Below are 24,295 nucleotides of genomic sequence, written 5' to 3' on the forward strand. Positions count from 1 at the left end.
ATGTTTTTTGCAAAGTCAGCCAGTTAAATCCTGAAGCCTGTTCTGTTCCCTTCACTTCAGCCACTCGTTCACCTGCTTTTAAACACACACTGCGCTCTCTCACTATCTACAGCTAGTTACAGAAGATGATCTACTCGAGTGGAGTGCTGGAAGCTACACACACACACACACACGCTCAGACAGCTCCATTATTCTGCAGGAGTTTGACCGGGCCGCAGGGGCTCGTCTCGACAGCTGTTTGTCACTAGTAGCTGCTTCTACTCGAGTCACACTGTTAGTTCATCACACTGATGCTCGAGACGGCTTCTGGAGGAATCCTGCTCTCAGGTACTCTTGCACAAAACACACATGCAAAAAATCATTAGTCGAACATTAACATTTCCTGAAAATACTGAATAGTCTATTTTTTATTAATTTATTAATTTAATTGTTTTTAATCTCATTACTTTTATTCATTTATAATTTTAATTAATTTATTGATATATTTTAATAAATTGTATTATTCTGTATACCGTGCATATGAATGTTTTTATTGATATATTATTTACATTAATCTTTTATTATATTATAACAAAGAATATTATGTAAATGCATATATATATATATATATATATATATATATAATATAAATAATTTGAAGTATAATATTTATGTAAAACAACATGTAAATAAAAATATAATATAGAAATTACATATAGAAATTTTGAATATATATAATTATATTATTATTATATATTGTAAAAGAAAATGAAGAAAATTTGTCAATCATTAGCACACACAAACACACAGAGATTATATTTATTTTATTACAATATTTTATATATTATTTTATAGATTATAGATTTTGTAGATTTTTTTTTAGACTTAGAAAATATTATTCATGTTAATATTTTATTATATATTACATAAAATAGTATTGTTGTGTGTCTGTGTGTGTCAGTTCTGTAACTTTCTTTTCCCGTTGTCATAGTTACTGATTTGATTTCATCATTGGGTTCAGCTGTGTCTTATTAATTATCCTTGTTTGGTCTGTCTATTTAAATCGGTGTATGTGCAGTTTGAGTTAGCTGTGTTTTAAGTTAAGGGTCAGAGAGGTTGGAAAATAGCCTTAAAAAACTGCTGTTGGCGCCAAAAGCTTTGATTAACTTTATAAGCAGCTCCGAGGAAAAACCTTTGTGCAAACTGAATATATGCTGCTGTATAAATCTAAGCCTGTAAACCACATTCAAACACAGAATTGTTGTGTGTGGGTTGCGACAGAGTTGCATAAATAACCTCATTATATAATCATTCAAATGATATGCATTTTTATGCAAATGCACGGCCGCAACAATATGTGTTTTCACAGCAACAAACCACTGCGTCCCGTTATCTGCTCAACGCTAGACGTGTCTAACAAAAGCCGCCCACACGCTGAGTGTGTGTGTGTGTTTAAGGCCATGAGTGTGTAAGTCTGAACACAGTCAATAAAGAAACAAGCTTTTGTCACTGGGGTTTTAATTCCTGCTGATACTATAATCCAGATCACACCCACTGAGAACACCAACAACATGCAGCACAGCAGTGTGTGTGTGTGTGTGTACGGATGTGTTCCAAACAACATACTACGCATACTAACATTGCAGTATGCAACATACATACATAATTTAGAATTGATGGAGCAATCATATAGTTTGGATCAGCTGTATCCAAGCTAGGCCCACTGATTTCCCTTCGCCAAACATTATTTGTCATGCGACTCGCCCATCCAGTATACACAAAGAGCTCTGTGCTTTATCACTTCTGATAAGCTTTCAAATCCTGCACATTTTCTCACAAAATAAATGCTGTTTAATGTGCTTCAGTTTAAATGGCAGTGTGGAGCACAAGTCTCTTCCACTTTAGTTACAGAGTGAAATAAACATGAATGAACATCAGCAGGTGTTGAAAGATACAGTACAACTTATATATTAGTATCACTGAGACACTATTAGTTTTATTAATAGTTCAAATTATTTTTTCATATATATCTTGCATTTTAATTTTAACTTTTGCTAAAGTATTCATTTTGCAGTTTTTTCTTAGTTTTTTAAAAATGTCTTAAATGTTTTGTTTTTATTAATATTTATTTCAGTTTTAAACAAATAAAAATGAACATTCTTTCCTTATTAACTTGTTGCAATAAGAAGTAGCTTTATTTTATTTTTTTCAGTTAATGCTTATTTTATTTTAAGTAATATGTTTTAGTTAACTATAATAAGCATGGTTTCACTAAGATCTTTTTTTTAAAGCAGCTGATACTTTTATTCATCAAGGATGCATTGATTCATTGAAACTTGATCAAAAGTAACAGTAAAGACATTTATAATGTTACAAAACATTTCTATTTAAAAAAAACTGTTCTTTTGAACTTTCTATTCATCAAAGAATCAATGAAAAAAACAAAACTAATGTATCATAGATTCCACAAAAATATGAAGCATCACACCTGTTTTCAACATTGATAATAATCATAAATGTTTCTTGAGCTCTAAATCAGCCTGATTTCTGAAGAATCATTTGACAAGACTGGAGTAATGATGCTGAAATTCATCTTTGAATCACAGGAATAAACGACATTTTAAAATATACTCACAGTTGTTTCAAACTGTAATAATATTTCAGTGTTTTTACTGTATTTTTGATCAAATAAATGCAGCCTTGATGAGCAGAAGAGACTTCTTTAAAAACATAAGAAAAAAAATCTCACTGACCCCAATTTTTGAATGGCATGTATATACTATGATGTGCAAATTTCATCAATAGGCAGCATATAATATATATATCGCACACAGTATGCAGTACACTAGTATTCCACTGTCTACAGCATGTACAGTAGAACAACACACAACGTGAAAGAGTTTCATTCATAGACTCAAACTAACGGAGTATAAAGAGTCTGAGAGCCTCGGGCTGGGTTTACAACACAAAGATCCTCTCTCTGACACGACACAGTCGAGAGTCTCACAGCATTTATACTCTGTGTGTGTGCTTTTAAATCCATTCAATCTAAATGCCATGATCACAGTGTGAGCTTCAGCCCCGATCCACAGCAAAGCCTCGCTAGAAAGGTGCCACACGCTTGAATCAACAGATAAATGGCAGAGAAAAGCTGTGTGTTAGTATGTGTGACCTGATATGAATCACTGTCTCATGAGCGAATGACACGAAACCTGTCAGGAACACGTCTGGGTCACACTTCAGCCCACCATTAACTCAACTGAACAAGAAATTACATTGTGCTTTAGGAAAATAAGACCATTATTATTTTCTGTATTAAGATATGTTTATATGATAATTAAGCATGTTTAGCACACTGTAATGTGAAAAATAATCACTGCTATATTAAATAATATTATTTATTTTTTGCTATTTGTAAATCTAATTTATTAAAATAGTATTTGTTGTACTGAATTAAATTTCAGTTCATTTAAATGAGCAAATAAAGATAACATGTTGAATACATAATGAATGCATACATAAGTAAATAAAGATAGATAGATATGCTGTACTGAATTTTTAAAAAGTCATTTAAATAAACAAACAAATATATGTATAAATAAATAAAGGAACCCTATTATTAGTTTTCACTTCACCTTTAATTGTCATGAAAATAATGTAAAAAATGTAAATTTTAAAATAAGATATGCTTCATTTTCTTTATGCAAAGAAAAAAGTATTTTATTTTACTTCACCTTTAATTGTCATGAAAATAATGTAAAGTCTTAAAAACATGCTTCATGTTCTTTATGCAAAAATAAATAAATAAATAAAAGAAATTCCTGGATGGATGGATGGATAAATAAATAAATATTTTCAAAAATATATTATAGTTTATGTTCAGGAAACCAGCCATTAATTTTCGTTTTGCCTATAACTTTCATGAAAATAATGTAAGCAATAAACAGTTGTATTTTTTTTTTTATCTAGGACTCATAATTGATTTAAAATGTAATTAATATTTTTTTAATAAACAGCATTTATTCACTGTGTAAAGCCACTAAAATATATAATTTGTAGCAAATAAATCAACTTTGAATAGATACTCTTCCAAGTAAGTAATTAAAAACATATATTTCTAATAATTATTAGATTTTTAAATAATATATTTTTTCAATTAATTTACTAAATAACACACTAAATTCACAGCCCTAATAATATTTTATTTGTGTTGTTTTGATGCTGGAGTAAATTATGAGCCGGGCATCATGAGATCATCAGTGTCTCAGTGATCCAGCAGCTGTAATCTGGCTCATGCAGATTCAAGCACTTCATACAGATACAAGCATCAGATCACACTTCAAAGCCTGCGTGTGTGTGAATACATTATCTCCGTCTCCAAGATCATTTGCTTTCCACATTATATCTGCCCCTGCTTTAATAGTTGAGTGCAGCTATGTTGCTACTCCAGTGCTGACCGCTTCCTGTTTGATTCTCATTCACTGTGCATTCTGGGTAATCACAAGCCTCCAGAGCAGCCGCAAATGGGCCAGAAGAACGTGCCAACAGCTAGAAGGCTTGGCCATTCAGACACACTCTCTCTCTCTCTTTCTTTCACTCGGTGTCTTCTCCTTATTAGTCTGCCTGCTCTTCCTGGCTGAGTTAATTGCATGTGTGTGTGTTTGGCGAGCGCTGAGTTTTACTCTAGCCCTAATTGACCACGGAATGAGAGAAAAGAAGAAGAAGAAAAAAAATGTGTTTGAGGCGAAAGAGAGAGAGAAAGACCAAATAAGCCACCCGGAAAATCTGAGAAATACTGAACGAGTCAAGTGGAGTTTCAAGAGAAAGTTCACCAAACGTATTGAACTGCTGGAAACAGCTTTATATAAATGAGTAGTTACACTGCTGTTAAAGTTACTATTTTGAGCAGCTAGTTAGCTACACTACAAGATATCAACAAAACACATTATACATTAAAGTATTATTTCTCAAGCACATAAACAATGATTATATTAGTGAGAGTATGAGTATTAATCTTAGAGTTACAAAATGTGTTTTATTGTAATATTTTAATATAATATTATAACTGTTAATATATATTCAAATACATATTTAAAAATATATACATAAATATAAATTAAACTATTTTTAGAATTGATAATACATATATATTACTTACACACACACACAAACATATGTGTGTATACTGTGTATATTTATTATGTATATATAAATACACACACATACAGTATATACAGTATTTTGAAAATATTTCCATATATATTTCTATTCATATAATTGATATTATATATAAATATTTTACATTTATAAACTTATATTTTTCTTAAATATATACATACGTGTGTATTTATATAGACATAATAAATATACATAGTACACACACATTATTATGTACTGTATACAAAAACTTTTATTTTGGATGCGATTAATCACAATTGATCATTTGACAGCACTAATATATATCGCCTCAGTACTCAGTACTGTGTATTGTATTTTAAGTTGAGAGCAACAATACTTGGCTTCACCAGAGGTGGCGCTAGCAGCACAGGAACTACAGGTGTTTCCATCATAATGAAGTCCTGCATCAGTCTGTGTAATATTAATGGTGATCAGGGCGACCCCTAATGTTTTTCTTGCCGTTTAAAGAGGCATCCGAGTGTGTGTCAGTGCCGATCTCAGGAGACTTACGCCACTTCAGTCAGAGGCCTGTAAATTAGCTTTGACCACGGCGTCAGTTCCCTCCTCTCACTGGCACACCACCAAACACACTAAATCACACTGATAATGCCATACAGAGAGAGACACTCACGACTGCTTTCTCTAATTTAGCTGCGATCACTCGTCGGCCCTCTAAATGATCAAAAACTAATTCAGACTGTTACTCACTGCCATTATCCAGCGCAAAAACATTGTGCGATGATCGCTGGTTAGCCAGAGAGGATTTCCCTGGAGAGGTGTAGGCAGACTGTGTGCTGTGTGTTATCTAGAGAGCAATGCTGTTTAATAAATGAATGTTTATGTAAGTGACAGGCATGAATCGAAATAATATAAAACCCTCAGAGAGAAATTCACCAAACGTGTGCACACACAAAAACACACACACACACACACACACACACACACACACACACACACACACACACACACACACACACACACACACACACACACACACACAGGAAAACAAACTGGAACACACTGGTCGTGTTCAAAATACCATACACTATTTCTAATACACTAATAATACCATAATACTATTTCTGTTATGTGCATACTGAGCACAATATGTAAACTTTCTGAATGTATACCCATTTTCCCTTAAAAAGTGCAGGAGAAAATTTGAAGCATAAGATCCCACAATGCATTGTGCTCAATTATTTATTTGCAGAGAAAAGATTCAGAAGCCGCATCAACATAAACCCTTTTAATTTTTTTTATCAGAATTTGAAAAAAACTAAATTGAATTAAAAATGAATCTGTTTTTAAAAATAACAATTTAGATGTATATTTTTATACACATTTATTTGCACATACTTATTCTTTAAATATTAATAAAATATTTAAAATAATACATGGTTATTTTTAAATTAGATTTATTTTTTATTTCAACTTTGTACAAAAAAAAATAACAGCTTTACATTTTCAAACCCTGATTAAAAAAAAAAAAGTATAAAAAAAGGAGAATCAAAGGTTAATGTTCCTTAAAATTCCTAAAAATTCGGATTTTAAGTTTATTTTTAATCACAATTTGGGACAAAATATTGTAATTGATACTGAATATTGATATTGATATTGAATGATCCAGTTTACAAAATACCCATATTTACATTTATTTTGTAATATGTTTTTCATTTCCGTTATATGTAATCTTTAAGAAAAATGTTTTAATATAGTATAGTAAATATTTATAATATATTTCAAGGTTTTTTTTTTGTTTATATATATATATATATATATATATATATAAGTATATATATATAATACATATTTTCGTATATAAAATATTATTAATTATAATAATTATAATATATAGAAAAAATATATAGAAATATTTACATATATACTTATTATATATTTAAATATGTACTCATACTATATTAAATGTATGTATGTTTAATGTTAATATATTTAATGTTTGTTAACTTATTTTTATATTTATATTTTTTAATATTTTAAAAAAATTTTTTATTTTATATAACTGTATTATATATATATATATATATATATATATATATATATATATATATATATATATATATATATATATATATATATATATATATATATATATATATATATATATATTTATATATATATATATCAAAATATTGAATGTAAATATGGTTATTTTGTTAACTGTTTTTTACCGTTAATTTATAATTACAAGTAAATTTACAGTAAAAAATGTAAAAACAATTTGTGTATATACTGTACGTATTTATGTAAATAATAATTTACTGAATTCAGTGAAGTCATGTGACAATGCTGCAATCAATTTGAAATATTTATTGGTTCATAATGCACACTGTTTCACATGCAACTTAGGCTGCATGCTGCATAGTAGTTTCCATTCAGAAACATACATCAGAGCTGGAAAAGTAAAACTAATGAGACACCAAGTAAGAGAGAGCACAAATATACAGCATAAAGCATAAAAAGACAAGAGGAAAAATAGTGAACTTGAGAGACGTGTTCGAGGAGAGCAGAGATAAAAGGATCTGACGCTAAAGTCAGAGGATGAAAAAAGAACAAATAGGGATAAAAATGCCAAAAACAGAAATAAACAAGGCACGCACAAGACGTTGGCTGAGCTCTGGCCCACACAGCCACCAATGGCGTTCAAACAGCCGTTAGCCTAAGGTAAGGCTCATTAGCATGATTAATGAGCTCAGCACTTATTAGCAGAATACAACAGAACGTACAGCTTGTTCATTTACTTAGTTTCAGCCATTCTGAAGCCATCTTCCAAAACCTAGCGAGACGCCTACTTAGACAGCATTCATCCGGCGCATTCCCTGTTCCACAAGGTAGGTGGAAAATAACACAGCCGCAAGAAACCTCATTTAGACACAAATCTAAGGCAGCACTGCATCCTTCACGAAGAAAACAGTGTGACAAACACTTAAGTGAATACTTTAAGATGGTGGATGCCAACTATATGTAATTACGTATTGAAAATATTGAATATACACAGTAAAAACTATACAAATGTACACAAAATCAATCTGGACTATGTATCTTTATGCTAATTTGAGTATTATGCCGTTAGCACGTTATCATCAAACTTTGTTGTAGCAACTTTGTTTTGCATTAATACTAAAAGTATCATTAAAAATTATTTACTGAAATAAAAACAGACTATTTTACTCCTTTGTATGTGCAACATATTTTTAAGGCATATTAGTGCATCAAACGTAAAAAAGTAAACTGACAACGTTAACTTCATAGTATAATAAAATCAACTGAAAGTGCCGTTTCTCCTGTAGTTCTCCTGAGTATTACTATTTAGTCACATGCTAACATCAAACTATTGGAATATAAATAGTTAAAAATGCGCTATTTTATTCAGAACTTGTCCGTATATGTATTTTTGTTAATTTGAGTATTGCGTTGTTATCTTAGCATCATTAACTCTTTCACAATAAATTTTAGTATTCTTGTAAATGAACCTGTTTTGCGTCAATACTAAAAATATTTGTTGAAATAGTCATTATTTTAGTTAGACTGAACTATTTTACTCATTTGTATGAGAAACGTATTTTAAAGCTTATTAAGAGTATAGTAATGTAAACATAACATGCTAACGTCTTCCTATAATAAAATCAACTGAAAGTGTCATTTCTCCTGTAGATCTCATGAGCATCGCTGTTTAGCAACACTCTATCAAACTACTGCAATGTATGTTTAAAATACACAATTTTATTCAAAACTTATCTGTACTATGTATTTTTATGCTAATTTGAGTTGCATTGTTAGCTTAGTAGCATTTTATCATCAAACTCTTAGAGAATCAGATTTAGCATTCTTAAACCATTCAGTATCACATCGATACTGAAAATAATTCATGAAATCAGTTCAATTTAAATAAAAATACCAGCTGTTTTACTCATTTGTATGTGAAACATATTTTTAAGGCTTACTAGAGTATTGCAATGTAAACACAACAACACGCTAATGTCAAGCTCCAATTCAATCAATTGAAAGTGCTGTTTCTCCTGTAGTTCTCATGAGTATCGCTATTTAGTCACATGCTAGCATCAAACTATTGGAATACAAATAGTTAAAGTGTGCACTTTTTTTCAAAACATGTGTACTATGTATTTGATGCTTATTTGAGTATCGCATTGTTAGCCTAGTAGCATCAATCAATCAAGCAACAGTAATAAATTTTAGTATTCTTGTAAATAGAGCGTCGATACTGGAAATAATTGATAAAATAGTTCAATCTAACTAAAAGATTCATTATCATTATCAGCTGGCTGTCTGGTGTACTCTCAACAACCTGGAGCTTAACACGCTCAAAACAGTGGAGGTGATCGTGGACTTCAGGAGAAACCCCCCTGCTCTCCCCCCACTAACCATCATGAACAGCACTGTGACTGCAGTGGAGTCATTCAGGTTCCTGGGCACCACCATCTCTCAGGACCTGAAGTGGGACATTCACATTGACTCCATTGTGAAAAAGGCCCAGCAGAGGTTGTACTTCCTTCGCCAGCTGAGGAAGTTTAACCTGCCACAGGAGCTGCTTAAACAGTTCTACTCCGCCATCATTGAATCCGTCCTCTGCACTTCAGTAACTGTCTGGTTCAGCTCAGCTACTAAATCTGACCTCAGAAGACTACAAAGGGTAGTCCGGACTGCAGAGAGAATCATGGGTACAACCCTCCTGTCTATTCAAGAACTGTACTTATCCAGAGTGAGAAAAAGGGCTGGCAAAATCACTCTGGACCCCTCACATCCAGCACACTCCCTGTTTGAACTGTTGCCATCTGGTCGACGCTACAGAGCTCTGAGCACCAGAATGGCCAGACACAGGAACAGTTTCTTCCACCAGGCAATCCATCTAATGAACATTTGACAATAACTGTGGAACACATTACACTATTTATTTTTACAGACACATATACTTATTATCTAACACACATACTTAGTGTACACTTAAATTATTATTTTTTTGCACATAATATACCTGTACATACATAACTGCTCGTAATATATCTGCCATACAATTGTCAATTTGTATATTGTCATTCCTTACCTACTGATTTGTATTTTTTGTGTTTTTTTTATTCTTTTATTGTGTGTTTTTTGTTTCTGTCATTCTGTTGCACTGCGGAGCTTCTGCTTCTGTCACGAAACAAATTCCTCGTATGTGTAAACATACCTGGCAATAAAGCTCATTCTGATTCTGATTCTGATTCTGATTATTTTACTTACTTTTTTTTATATATAACATACTTTTAAGGCTTATTAAAGTATCACAATGTAAACATGAGAACATGCTAACCTTGCTATGATAAAATCAACTGAAAGTACCATGTTTCCTGTAGTTTGCTAATCGTTGAAATACAAGTAGTTAAAAAGTTTACTCAGAACGTGTCTGTACTATGTATTTTTATGCTGAGTATAGTGCTGTTAGCTTATAGTAGCATGATTTCATAAAAAAAGAATAAAAAATCAGTAAAATAGTTAAAATGGACTTTTACTCGTAATTTGTATGTGCAACATACTTTTAAGGCTTATTAGAATATGTAAACATGCTAATCCTACTACAATAATCACTTAAAAACACTGTTTCTCTTGTAGGTCCCATTATCGCTATTTAGCAACATGCTAACATCAAACTATTTTTTTAACTACTTGTGCGCCATTTTCGAGCATTAATTTTATATGAATTCTTATTAGATCAATACTGAAATCCATTTTACCCAAAACTTGTGCACGCTTTGTATCTCCTATGTTTATTAGAGTATCACATCATTAGATTACCAGTATGCTAATGTTAAACTTTATCGCAGTCAATTAAGAGTTGGTTCTCATGAGTAGAGCTCTTTTGTGAGGTTCACTTGCCATGCAAAGCTGCTGTCTATGAAGTGCACTACAAATAACTCACTTATGAGATTTGGCTGCCCATGCTGGCAGTCGATAGCATGACGGCTCACTAGCGTTTTGGAACAGATCTTGAGAGAAACTACTGTCTCTCATTACGACTTGAAAGAGAGAGCAAGCGAGAATACAACGCATCGCTGTGGCTGTAACTGCTGCCCTTGAGCCTGTGGCAAGTCCACACTATGATGGGTATTACCTACAATGCCATGCTCTCTGGCGGGCGCTCAACCGCTTGCAGTGGGTTGGTCAAACATAATACATCTCTCAACGCACACACATGCACACACTCTGACAGATACCTCTTGTCAGGAGGGGTTTCTTGGCTGGGTGGTTCTTCCTGTAGGTCTGGCAGATTGGCAAAGTCGTCCTGCTCGGCCAATCCGATCGCGAGAGAGAGAACCACCATTTTTCCTTCCCTTCACCAAGAAAATGACACATAAAGAGAGAGCAGTAAAGTGCAGAAAGTAAGAGTTGAGAGTGAGAGGAAACACAAGAAGAAGAAACTGTTAGTCGGCAGCAGATATTATTATTGTTGAGTTTGGGATATCAGCCCTAATTCCTCAGACCACACTGCACATGTTCTGTTTTATGGCAGCTGATTTACAAATATGCGCTTTTTAATATTAATGCGTTCTCTAGATTTCTCATCAGCCAGTTGCACATATACATACAGTCTCTGTGTTGTTATATGAAGAAACCTTGCAGCTTGAGATGTAACACAGCTTTTCTTAAAGGAATAGTTCACTCAAAAGTAAATTCATTATTTACTCACCGCCAGGTTGTTTCAAGTTGGTCCCCATTGACTTCCACAGTATTTTTCCCTACTATGGAAGTCAGTGGCTACTGGCAACTATTTAAAATAACATCTTTTGCGTTCAACAGAAGAAAGAAAGTCCTACAGGTTTGGAACCATAGATCCCTCATTTGACCACTACAAGCATGTAGACGAGTCCGCCATCAACAGTCAACTTGACGTCATTCACCATAATAGTCAATGACGAAGATGTTTTACTAATTTGCTGGTATTTTTTTCCATTTGCACGTGTTTTCTAAGTTGCAGCTCATTGAGTTCTCTCGGCCATGGTACTCAAGGGTTCGTAGACCATCGGCTGTGCAGGATTGAGGCATCTTCAAATATTCATTGATTATTATAGTGAATGGCGTTAAGTTGACCCTTCTAATATGGCGGACGGCTTACATATAGCGGCCCATAGAAACAGTCGCTAATGAGGCATCTACATATACATATCTATGTTTGGAACTTGAGAGTGAGGAAATGACAGAATCAGCATTTTTGGGTGATCTATCCCTTTCTAAGGCCTGTTCACACTAAGAATGATACCTATAAGGATAAGTACAATGATAAATATAATGGCATCTACACTAATAATGTTCAGTTTATCATATGTATGCTGCAGTTTTTTATGGTCTGTCGCTATAAATGTTCTTTAATTGTTCTATAATGTCAGGTGGATTCTGATTGGTTGTCAATGTTTTTACCATTCATAAGCTGGAAAAAAATCATTCTGAAAGTAATTCCTATTATATCGCCATCTGTGTTATTACACGAAGGTCAGTGCATACTGCTTGTGATGCAAATTTTGTCATCAGAATAGTATGCACATACTACACGTGCACCATCTGATTTTTGTACTTTGTACAAAAAGGTCAAACATGCAGAGGTTGCACTTTGTACGCAGAGGTCGTATTGACTAGGTTTTGCACTAATCAGTTGTTCCACAAGGTGGCAGTACTGGCCCGGGCCACTGTTTCACAGTAGAAAATGACACTAAAGTAACGTTTTACACTGAGATGATAACAGTATCGTTTTAAAGCCACCAAAATGCCGTAGACGTGTAAATGAATGGCCAAAACGCATAAAACGTTACATATTTAGTTGAAAACAGTTTACTGTATTGCAGTTTTGCATTTAAACAAAATCAATATTTTATGTCAGATTTGTTTGCATATTTAATGTTAGGTAGTAATTTGTTTAGGTATGTCAATTCAAATCAGACATCCTTTTTATGTCTTACTCTGTGTGAATAGTTCTCCGGTCATTCCCGTCCCGTTTAGAGCAGCTCTCAATGTTAACAGGCCTGTAAACACTCAAACTCACATTCTCTGGCACACACACATTGATTTACTGTCCTCTTCACTCAACACATTGTCTGGATCTTCTCTCTGCACCGGTCTCACTCTCTCCCTCTTTCACTGGTGTTTTCATCCCTCTCTTCCTCTCTTCAGCCTAAATTGAGGGCCGTTAGAGAGATCTGGACTAATTGTTTCTATTTGAGAGTGCCGTGTGTGTGTGTGGTGTCGGCACTGAGCTGCTGCTTTCTGGGTCACTGCTCACCCTCTTTCTTCTCTTCTCTTTCTTACATTCTTCATTTTTCTCTCTCCTTACAAATCCCCCTCATCTCTGAGCCTCAACCTCTCTCTAATATCCTGCTATTAAACTCCTCTTAAACAGCTTTTTGAAAGCCACCATTTGATCTTAAAGGAACAGTTTACATTCTTAGGTTTACCAACGCATATTGTTACAATATTCTATATGCTTCTCTATATTATTTTGTCTTTATTTCTGAAGTTAATTATTAGAATAAAAATAAATTAAAATCTTTAGCAAATGTCAAAATGAATATTATTTTTTCCATTTTTCTTCTCTCTCCTGCTGTAAATCCATCCGTTCCTTCATATTCTCCAGGGCTTCCATCCATTTTGGCACACTAAAGCTATTTTTACCTTTCAGAATTTAATGGCTGCAAAAAATAGCTCTGGCTGGTCCGGCTACACACTCGCATACATATGACACACACTCGTGCGTGCAACCAACAGGAATCATAATTGTCAAAGCAATAAAAAGAGGCACTTTTCCGGGGAGAGCCGTACAGGCGAATGTTCGGGGATGTTCACAGGACCACTGATAACACACCAACAACCCTTAATTACACCCCACCTCCCTCTTCCTCTCTTTCTTTCTTCATCCTCCCTTTCTTGTTCTGCTTTTCTCTGTCTCTATGTCAGACCCAAGGCCGTGTATGTGTGTCAATGACATCCCCCTTTAACCAGCGGAGATGAAATATTTAGTCTTCCCAGCATAAGCGGAACAAGGATGTTTTGGGAATGGCATACTTCCATACTATTTTTGCAGTATGCATATTGTTCACAGATTGTGAATTCTCTGTATGCATGAAATTATTTACTGCGTTTGCTAAAATACACAGTATGCAAACCTCAAGGACGACTCTATTCCACAATGCATTTATTTTTATATTTTGAATCTAAAACAATATCATCAGCCCTTATTTCATCTCTTTCTCTAGGACATTATTGTAAGGTTTCTGCAGGTAAAATTAAGACTTTTTAAAAGACCTTTATCAGACCAAGTAAAGAAAATATAAGGAATAAATTGAAGAGAACACAATATAGTCTCTAAATAATAGTGTCTATTATCAACTTCATCTGAAAATACAACTTTCAACAGATCTCCATTACTCTCCATCTCCATGATTGCTTAAAATGTTCTTCTTCAGTGTTTTTGCTTTTTTAAGTCCTGTTTTCCATTAAAAATGTCTAAAGATTCTTCTCAGGATACACTGACTTTGAGAAGCAAAGTCTTGCTTTCTGAGAAATTGATCAACATGAACTGAGTTTATGAATATAAAAAAAATAAAAATTGCCTGTGGGCTCAATTCAAACTTAATTCAAAAGGAAAACCAGTTTTTATACCCTATTGACAGATATTCATTATTGTTTTATGCATAATATTGCTTAATTTTGTTAAAATTACTAAAAATCTTTAATTAAAATCTTCATTTTGCTTTTTAAGTAACTGTATCTTAATTTAAGGATGCTTATATATTCGCCATGGAAATCAAGACATAAATATGAAGATTTCATTTTTAGCAATGCATGCAACAGTTAATACCATGACTTTGATGAATTTAAGACTTTGATTTAAGACCTTTCTAAGGCCTTAATTTGTGAAAGGGTTAATGTAGACTTTAAGGGCCTGAAGAAACACTGTTATTTGATCAATCCACCAAAATATTGCATACAACTGGTAAAATAGAGAAATAATCTGGCTAAAGTAACCAGATGCTAAATTAAACATGCAACATAGTCATTTCATGTGACGGCTGTGTGTACCTGTAACAATGCACATACTGCATATAGAAATGTTCCAGTTATCCATACCAGAAATCAAAAGACAAATATTGAAGGTCATCCGACATTAAATGCATACAGAAAATCTCCAGAGCATATACTACTGCAAACTGCAGCAATAGTAATAGTAGTATGGTAGTATGCATTTCTAAACTTTGACTCAGACTCTATTTACCCAATTTTTTTCTCTTTTCTTCCTCTGGCTTGGAGTAACAATCCATTTTGAGAGTAATGATTCAGAGGACAGTAAATCAATGCTTCAGGGTTAACGTGAATCTGTTGCGAAGACTTTAACCTCAACACCTGTCTGCGTATAAAAACAATCAAACACACATACAACAAACTGTGTAAACAAAAATGAATATCCAAACATACACATTTAATGGAATAATTAACCAATAAATATACTCTTTATAATGTCACCAACCCCTATGACAGATTTTCTTAACAGAAACCTTACAATTTGATATGTAAGCAGCTTCTTTCCCCAAAATGTTATTATGTAATTATATAAATTGTTGCATCTCCGAAGGCAGACAAGCTGCAAAAATGCAGAAAAGTACATTTAAAATTGTCCATACAAATGTGCTATATTGTAATTCTTCTGAACATATACGAAGTACTTTGACTGCTGTTATAGTACTTTTTTTGTCCATTATGTCCAAAGAACAGCATCAACATCATACAGATTTGGAACAACATGACAGTGAGTAAATGATGACCGTAAATTGGATTAAAACAGAAATAAAATAACATATAAATATTAGATGAAAATCTTCAACCTAAATGAAAAATAGAAATATTGTAAATAACTGAAATAAGTATAAAAATGTCTAAAATAAGCTAAATAGAAATACTAAAGAACAAAAACTAAAAAATGACAAAAGCACATCAAATTAATAAAACTGAAATGAAAACCAAAAATATAAAAATAAAAGCCATTTAAAACATGAGCAAATACTATAACAACATATACTGTAAATAATACTAAAATAACACTAACTACTACTTCAATCACCGGGCAGAACTGGAAAAATGAGACGATGATAAAGAGAAGGATGAAGAATACATATCAAGCACAAGAAGTGCATCTGAAGAATGAGTGTAAATATCATGTGGCACAGGTTGAACTGCCATAATGGCATTTGTAGAAAATATTCAGCAGCCTTTCACTTAAAAGTCTTTTTCAAGCCTGTCATAAAAAGCTGTTGACCTAGCAGTGCGTGAAGACACCTAGCTATTCATCACTGAATCGCTGTGTTTAAATGTGAAAATTACAGGCCTTCTCTCACTCCGACCCCATTCTGGAAAGCATCTATTATAATTCAATTAAATGCGTCACAACAGAGGCAAACGTCGCATACGCACAACTGAGGCAGGCTTACAAATTCAACCATGTTACATCACTTGAGAACCATGAAATCCATCAATCACGCCGATTTGCTGTGTGTTCACGTGTGGATAATCTTGGGAAATTAGATGATGTTCAGTCGCGTTAATTGTTTGTCATTTGAGCTGAGACCTGCTCTCCCTTCCTTTGCAGGTCACGCAGTGGCAGGCGGAGAGATTTACAGAGACGGAGTTAAACGCTGTTATATAAACCCAACCAGAGCGTCTATTAAAGACCTGTAGCCCCTGTCAAGCTGTTGTTATGTGCTGCAGTCGGTTGATAGTCTGCAGTCCTGTTCACTCAATAAGTCATGGCTATTCTAGGGCATTATGTTTCAGACTTCGAATAAACTACCCTGTTTGAAAACAAAAGACCGAACATAAGTGTAACAAAGGGATATTAAAAGGATGGCTGACCAAAAAAAATAACATTTTGCCATCATTTACTCACTCTCATGTCATTCCAAAACCCATATTTTTTCTTCCATGAAACACAAAATCTGTAAAACAGCTTATGTAAAATATATATCAAAAAATCTAATTTGCATATGTGCATTTTAAAACTTGTAATGTAATAGTAATTCATGTTTTGCATCGAAAGTGCAACAGTTTAATTTAATAACGCAACATTTGAGAACTATTGTGTAAATTCAGTAAAGATCAGTAAATTTATCTTGCATATAAGTATAAATATAACTTTAGAATACTTTGTATATAGTGCACAAGTTGTATGGACTACTTTTATGGTGTTTAGAAAGAAGAAAGGCAAACTGTTGTGGCATTACATACATGATGATAAAATTAACATTTTGGAGTGAACTGTCCCTTTAAACACAGTAGAAGCACATTAAACATTCATAAACACACTCATATGCAGGCAAACACATGCCCAAACACAAACGCATGTGCTGACACACATACATAATATTAGTCCCGGTACCAAATCTCCAGTGGTCCCCTGAGGTCCTAAAATGTGTCATATTTAAACCAGCTGAGGCAGGCCGCACACAAGGCAATATTCAGCTATATAAAACAGAACGTCACAAAACAGCACATCAGTGCAGTGTGCTGAGGGAGGGGAGTGATATTCTGCTGCGGGTTCTTAAATATAGTGTGACAGAATGAACGACTGTCTGACAGGGTCTGGAGACAGACAGGTGTAGAGGAAGAGAGACGAAGGTGCAGGAACAGAGGCGAGGACAAACAAGAAGAGGCACACAGATCATTTTCAACTGAACTCTGGGAGATTTACGCTGTTTAAATAGCTCTATTATTTCCAGTACTAAAGCAGTGCTAGTATTTATGAAGCAACCCAGAGAAAGGGAAGTGATGCAGTCTGAAATATTTTCCAAATAATGCATGACCTTTCATAAAAATGTGCAAAAATGATAACTTTAGGTTCACCCAAAATTGAGTGATTTCTTTTGTGGAATACAAAATAGGATGTTTTGGAGAATGATGATTTACCACTGCTCTTTTCCTTACAATAAAAAATTAATGATGACGGACACTATTGAGCTCTAAAAAAGACAAACAGCATCATAAAAGTAGTCCATATGACTATATAATCACTTTATAGACACGTCTTGATATGGTATATTTGAATATACAAGAATGCAAATGAAATTGAGTTGTGGCGACCCTTTGTAACAAATATGACTTATATTTTGGCCTTCTCCAGGCACAAAGTTATCATTTCACTTCAAAAGATTTGGAAATCAGTGCAAGAGTCAGCTGGATCCTTGTTATGTTGCTCCTTTAGTCACTTTTGTAGCTTTAAAAGCCCAAGTCACTGTATCCCTTTATTTAATGGAAAAGAGCAGTGTGATCATTCCACTAAACTGCTCTTTTCCTGCTCTACTGAAGAAAGAACGTTGTATGGGTTTGGAACTATGTGAGGATTAGTCAATGTCAGAATTTTCATTTTTGGGTGAAAATGTCCAATTATTCCTATTCCTATTCCCAACCATACCCATCCCCCCCTCAACCAAAACTGCATGTTTTCCATGTCTCTTAAATCAAACACACCTGTTTCAGATCATCAGCTTATAAGTAGAGACTGGGTGTGTCAGACAAAGGAGAGATACAAAATGTGCAGTGTTGGTGGGGCTCAAGGAATGTGGTTAGGAACCACTGTCCTAAACAATTGGTAAAGTACTTAGACAAGACTGATGAAGTTAGTTACATACAAATACAGGACAAAAAGGCATGCACAGGACAGACCCACACAGGAAGCAACTTACAGGAAGGATTTAACGTCCAGGCCTCGTTTCTTCATCTGACCCATCATGTGATCCACACTGCCAGGGTTCCCACCAGAGGCCTGCCCCTCAGCACCTCCTGGCCTATAACGTGAAGCTCCGCCACCTGCTGGGACGCCCCTGGAACTCCTTGAGCCAGCCCCGCCCCCTCCCCCAGGCCCCGCGCCTCCGCCCCCTCCGCTACCCGGCTGGGTGTGCAGCTGACCCAGACTCTGAGAGATGGGTGGTCTGCTGTCCAAACTTGGGGCCTGGATCAAGGGTTGCTGGAGGCTCTGCTGACGCAGCAATGTGCGGGGCCGAGGCATCGCCCCCATAGATGGGATGTTGTCCAAGGTCTCAACTGAGGAGAGGGCATGGTCGGACAAACTGTGTGGGCAGAGCAGGAGAGAGGGCAAAGAGCGAGACGAAGAAGGGTGGGAGCGACAGAGGGAGGGACGAGGAAGGAGGAGGAGAGAAGGTGGGACAAGAGCAAAAGGGCGGGGACGAGGAGAAGGATCCAAGGAGGATTTGGAAGGGGTCGGAGGAGGAGCAGGGGACACAGATGGGCATGGAGGAAGAGGAGACGACAGGTTGAAAGGAAAGAGTTTGGAATCCGGGTGAAGGAGAGTCAGGGAGTCGGTCAAAGACAGGAGAGGTGATAACGGAGAAATAGAGGAGGATGAGAGGTTCAGGGATGGATGAGGGCAGAACGGAACAGCCAGAGAAGAAAAGGACAATGAACAGATGGTGTCGTCCGAAGGAGAAGGGGGTAGAGAAGCGGGAGGAGAAGAAGGAGGAGGAGGATGCGGAGTGCGAGGTGTAGGTGGGGAGAGGAGGAGAAGGAGAAAAAAGGAAATAAGCGTCAAACAGAGGCAGTAGCCACCGTAACACAGGTAGCAGAAGAGACCACAGCCGCCCTGGTCTGCATGCGTCTGCAAGTGTGCGTGTCCGTTCCCGGCCCGAGCGTGACTTCCTTGAGCCGACAGCGAGCGGTGAGCGTGCGCATGTGTCTGGGAGGTGTGTGCGGCCTGCTTGCGGCCCGCTCCCGTGCGTGCCTGACTGGATCTCGGCATGTGACGCGTCTGCCCTGAACGACCGTGCGCATGTGTGTGCCGCGGCGTGTGTGGCGTCAGTCGGCCACCACCGGTTCTTCCGGGAGACTGTTTTTTGGTCTGCTGAGAGCCTCCCATCTTCACACATTCCTTTCCTCCCTTTCTTCTCTTAACTTTGCATGTCGTTTCTTGCGACACTCGTTTTAAGTAACACCACGGCCCCCTGTGTCCGTTCAGCAGCCAACCAACTACGCTGGCTCATCCGTCATTCTTTTGTCCTCTCCACCCCTCCCTTTGCAATTACATCCCTCCATTTCGCTTATTAGCCCTGTTTCACTCTGATCTCAAAACTGTGTCAAATTCACCTTGGAAACTTCACAATGAGTTTCACCTGAGCTGAAAACATGATTCCTTTAAAGATTCACTGGCTTTTATATCCAGCTTGCCCAATCACAGCAATCCCACACTCTCAGACAAAATGTGCACAAACTGTACCTTTAGGGTACAACAGCTTGTCACTGGGGCAATATCCTTAAAGGAGGAGTGTCCAGGGCCACTGTTCTGCAGAGTTTAGCCCTTAGCCCAGTTAAACACAACTGAACCCGCTAATCAAGGTCTTCAGGCTTGAAACTGCTAGGCAGGTGTATTGGGGAAAGTTGGAGCTTAACTATACAGGACGTTGGCCCTCCAGGAGCAGGTTTGGACATCCTTGCCTTAAAGGGACATCTTTGAACCCTATTTATCCCTAAAAGGTTCATACTCGCACCTTAATGGTACATTTTACTACTCTAATGTACTAATGTGCACCTTTTAAGAGTAGATCGGTGACAAGTGTCAGGCTGCTTTACCCCAAAGATAATTTTTTTGCACATTTTGTTTTGACAGTGCCTGTCAGTGAACATTTTAAAGAATTAATTAAAAACATTTCAGAGTGATTTAGAGCTGAATGTAATAAAAAGTTTATGGTACATAACAAAAACTTGCTCCAGTGGAGGAAAACCATCCTGATATTAAACTCAGCATGAAAAGGCATTCACATCCCATTTTACTTCTGTAATGTGACATACTTTTATGTGAAACAGGATAATTTATAAGGAAATGCTGCCTTCAAATACAATGTGACGAATAAAATTTTGGTTGCAGAAACATTCAAGAATTTCTCACTTTTCACTTCACAGGAGATATTTTTAATGGTTTTGCATCATAATAAAGGGAACATTAGGTGTGTAATTTATGCTTTTTACATGAAATGTAGTTGTCAAGACTTTATAAAGGCTGTATTACGTGCAACAGTAGCCTAAAACAATGACTAAATATCTATTTGACTATTAGTTAATATTATCTTCTTATTCAGTGTCTTATGTTAACATTTTTTCCTTTCACCCTTCACAGTAGGACAAGGAACATGTATTAATAAAGTAAACCGGGACAAATTTAGTTTCATGTAGACATTAATGAGCTGGCATAGGGCATGACTGGCACCAGCTGAACTGGTTAAGCTGGTTAAGCTGGTAAAGGGCATCAGGTAGTTGCAGGACAAACACCAGGGGGCAAAACAAGCATAGTCGAGAACAAGATGTAGGCAAGAAAGAGAGACAGAGGAAGAGAGAGACCAGGAAAAGAGGGTGTGAGACACAAACACAAGAGACAGACACATATAGCTGCCTTAAAATAGAATCCAATTACTGATGGGGAAAAACGTAGGGAGTGTTGAGAGAGAAGAGAAGAATGAGGACTGGTGGTATGGATGGAGTGTGAGAAGAGAGATGTGAGATGAAGAGAGAATATGTGAGGTGCTGGGGGAGAGGAGGTGTTAGCGAAGGGTGTGAATAAAACTTAAATTGAGTCCCGGTGTGTACAGTTTGTGTGCGCAACACTTGCTTTGTGAACGTCTACACACAAGCGGCACACGCATACAGTAGCGTTGTAGCAGCTCTGGGTTTGTTTTGGTTTGGCAAGGTTGTGTTTTGTGAGGTTTGGTACCTTATTCACGTCAATTCATGTTCATTTGTTCAATTCCTTTACTGTGTCTTGTTAATAAGTCTCAATATAATCAACATGAAATCAAAACTGTCACAACTTAGTACATGTTCCTGGCATTATTTTTGCACAATTCAAACAATGACACAAATTGTGTTATTTAGTGGCTGCTTTTCGCAATCCAGTTCACAATTCTGATGGATAAAATAACCCATGTGATAAATGATTAAATAAATAAATATATTGTGAAATATGTTGTAAATAGCATTGCTTAAGGAAAGATGTTTTTCAAATATATATATATATATATATATATATATATATATATATATATATATATATATACATACATACATACATACATACATACATACATACATACATATATAATATATATGTATGTATGTATGTATGTATGTATGTATGTATGTATATATATATATATATTAGTTATGTGAAAGTATTTAATTTTTTGATCGCAGTTTTTTGATGATGATTTTTAGTTTTTTGAGATTGATCGCTGGTTTGAATTGCACGTGTAAAATTCTGTTATTTTGCATATCAAGGCAGTTCTAAGCCCATAATGTAGAATATCTTACCAGCGTTTTCATTGGGAATCAAAAGAACACAAAATTTCCTTTTTGAACTTTTTTTATTAAAAAAAAAAAGTGCAATGTAGACCAACTTCCAAATATTAGGAGGAATAAAGTAACGCAGTGCTTACTTTGAGAGATTACATTTATCAGGCCACTCTCTTAAGCTACTTCAAAAATAAACAATAACATTATTAGCAAAACAATTCCTAGCTGGAAATAACCAGCAATCAAGTAATATGTAACACTGGTAGGAAATTTCTAACTCGCTTATGACAAACAGAACAGTCTAAAAACATTGACGGCCACAGCGGGATATTTGTAACATTTTCTAGTTTTAAATGAAGAATGTCATCCTTGTAATTAACCTGTGCTGAACATGGATGAAAAAAAAGTCCAAATGACAGTAAGATTAAATGAAAAATAGTGCATGATTGGATATGGGATTCAGAACTATCTGAGTTCTAAGTTGTCTCTCCTATTTCTTTTCTTTAACCCAATTGCTAACACACACCAGTCTGGTGACATTAGCAGTGGACAGTGCTGCTCTCTTTTTTTGCAAAATGTGACCAGAGAGTGAGAACAGTCTTTCACACGGTACCGTTGTTGCAGGTGTAGCCAGATATTTTTGTGCTAGAGGTGCCAAGGTTGGGTAGGCCCTTGCGTGTCCAGACCACCATTCCAATGGACAGTCATCAATGGAGATGCTGGGCTCACCTCTGTACCGATCCACAGACGTGTCAGATGCTGGGTCTTCTTCATCATCTGAATCTGATGCAGCAGCTAACAGAAAGTGCATCTTCTTTTTAGGTGGACCTGGCTCAGGTTCTCTACGAGGCTCAGGTTGCTGGGCACTCTCCTCTTTAATCAACTTCCAGACTTCCTCCCTTTCAGATCTGGGAAGGCATTTCAGATCCTTAAATCTGGGTGTCAAGCGCTGTTGCCACTTTCAACCACTGGAGATTGGTGCTTTGTTTTCGCTTTGATAGGTCAGATGTGAAGGCCGCTTTAAACCGGAGCACATAACCTGGATCATCGTCAGAACCAGTCATCAACCGGAACAAATGACACAGTGCAGGCAGGACCGCGGAGCAGGATATGTACTGTTCTCCTCCCAAAAGCTCAGTCACATATCTGCCAAGAAACATAAAGCTCAATCAATTACCAGTTATAAAAAAAAAAAATAAAAAAAAAGGATGAAGTTAAGCTCCAGTGAAATAAAATTCTAAAAACTCAATTTTTAGAGCATGTGTGTAGGCCTTCCTCCTCTTCATCTTACAGTGCTTTTCATATACATATAACCAATGTTTAAAGCTACAAAAGCAGCAGCATCTAATTTTTAGCAATAACTAAATGATTAAAGAGAGACTAATAAATCAAGTCACATTTTAATTTTCAACAAAACAAATTCAAAATATTTACCTGCATGGTTCAAGGAGTGTTTCAAGCTTTTCGATCTTCTCCAGTTCTGCATTAGTCAGCATGGCTGGTGTGCCTCTTTGTTGATGGAGTTCAAGTGTAGGCCTTGACAGCGTCCTTGTTTCTCAGAAGCCGGGTGATCATGCTGAGAGTGGAGTTCCACCTTGTGGAAACATCTTGGACGAGGGGCTCCTGTGGCTGTCCCAACTCCTCTTGTTGTGCTCGCAATTCAGCTGCATTTGCTGGACTATGCTTAAAATGTCCAACCAATTTTGCGGCATTTTGCCAAGACATTCTCAAGACCACTGTCACGGAGTGACATTGTGATCGATCTTTGTAAACTGTGCGCAACGAACGGCATGTG

At 35.8% G+C, this 24,295-nt stretch overlaps 1 protein-coding gene across 3 annotated transcripts in view; it reads right to left on the bottom strand.

Annotated features, from left to right (window-relative positions):
* Positions 1–24,295, bottom strand: part of syt7a (synaptotagmin VIIa) — a 145,096-nt gene that overhangs the window by 16,522 nt on the left and 104,279 nt on the right. For 2 of the 3 annotated variants that reach the window (XM_042753315.1, XM_042753314.1), the window contains 2 exons: positions 18,891–19,274; positions 11,388–11,504 (listed from right to left, as the gene is read on the bottom strand). In XM_042753315.1, coding sequence (XP_042609249.1) covers positions 11,388–11,504; positions 18,891–19,274 — 501 coding nt within the window. Of the gene's footprint in view, positions 1–11,387; positions 11,505–18,890; positions 22,082–24,295 lie in introns of those variants that run through there. The other variant, XM_042753313.1, reaches the window with a different exon arrangement.

Source organism: Cyprinus carpio, chromosome B25 (genome assembly GCF_018340385.1).
Source record: "Cyprinus carpio isolate SPL01 chromosome B25, ASM1834038v1, whole genome shotgun sequence".
In the NCBI taxonomy this organism is placed as follows: Eukaryota; Metazoa; Chordata; class Actinopteri; order Cypriniformes; family Cyprinidae; genus Cyprinus; species Cyprinus carpio.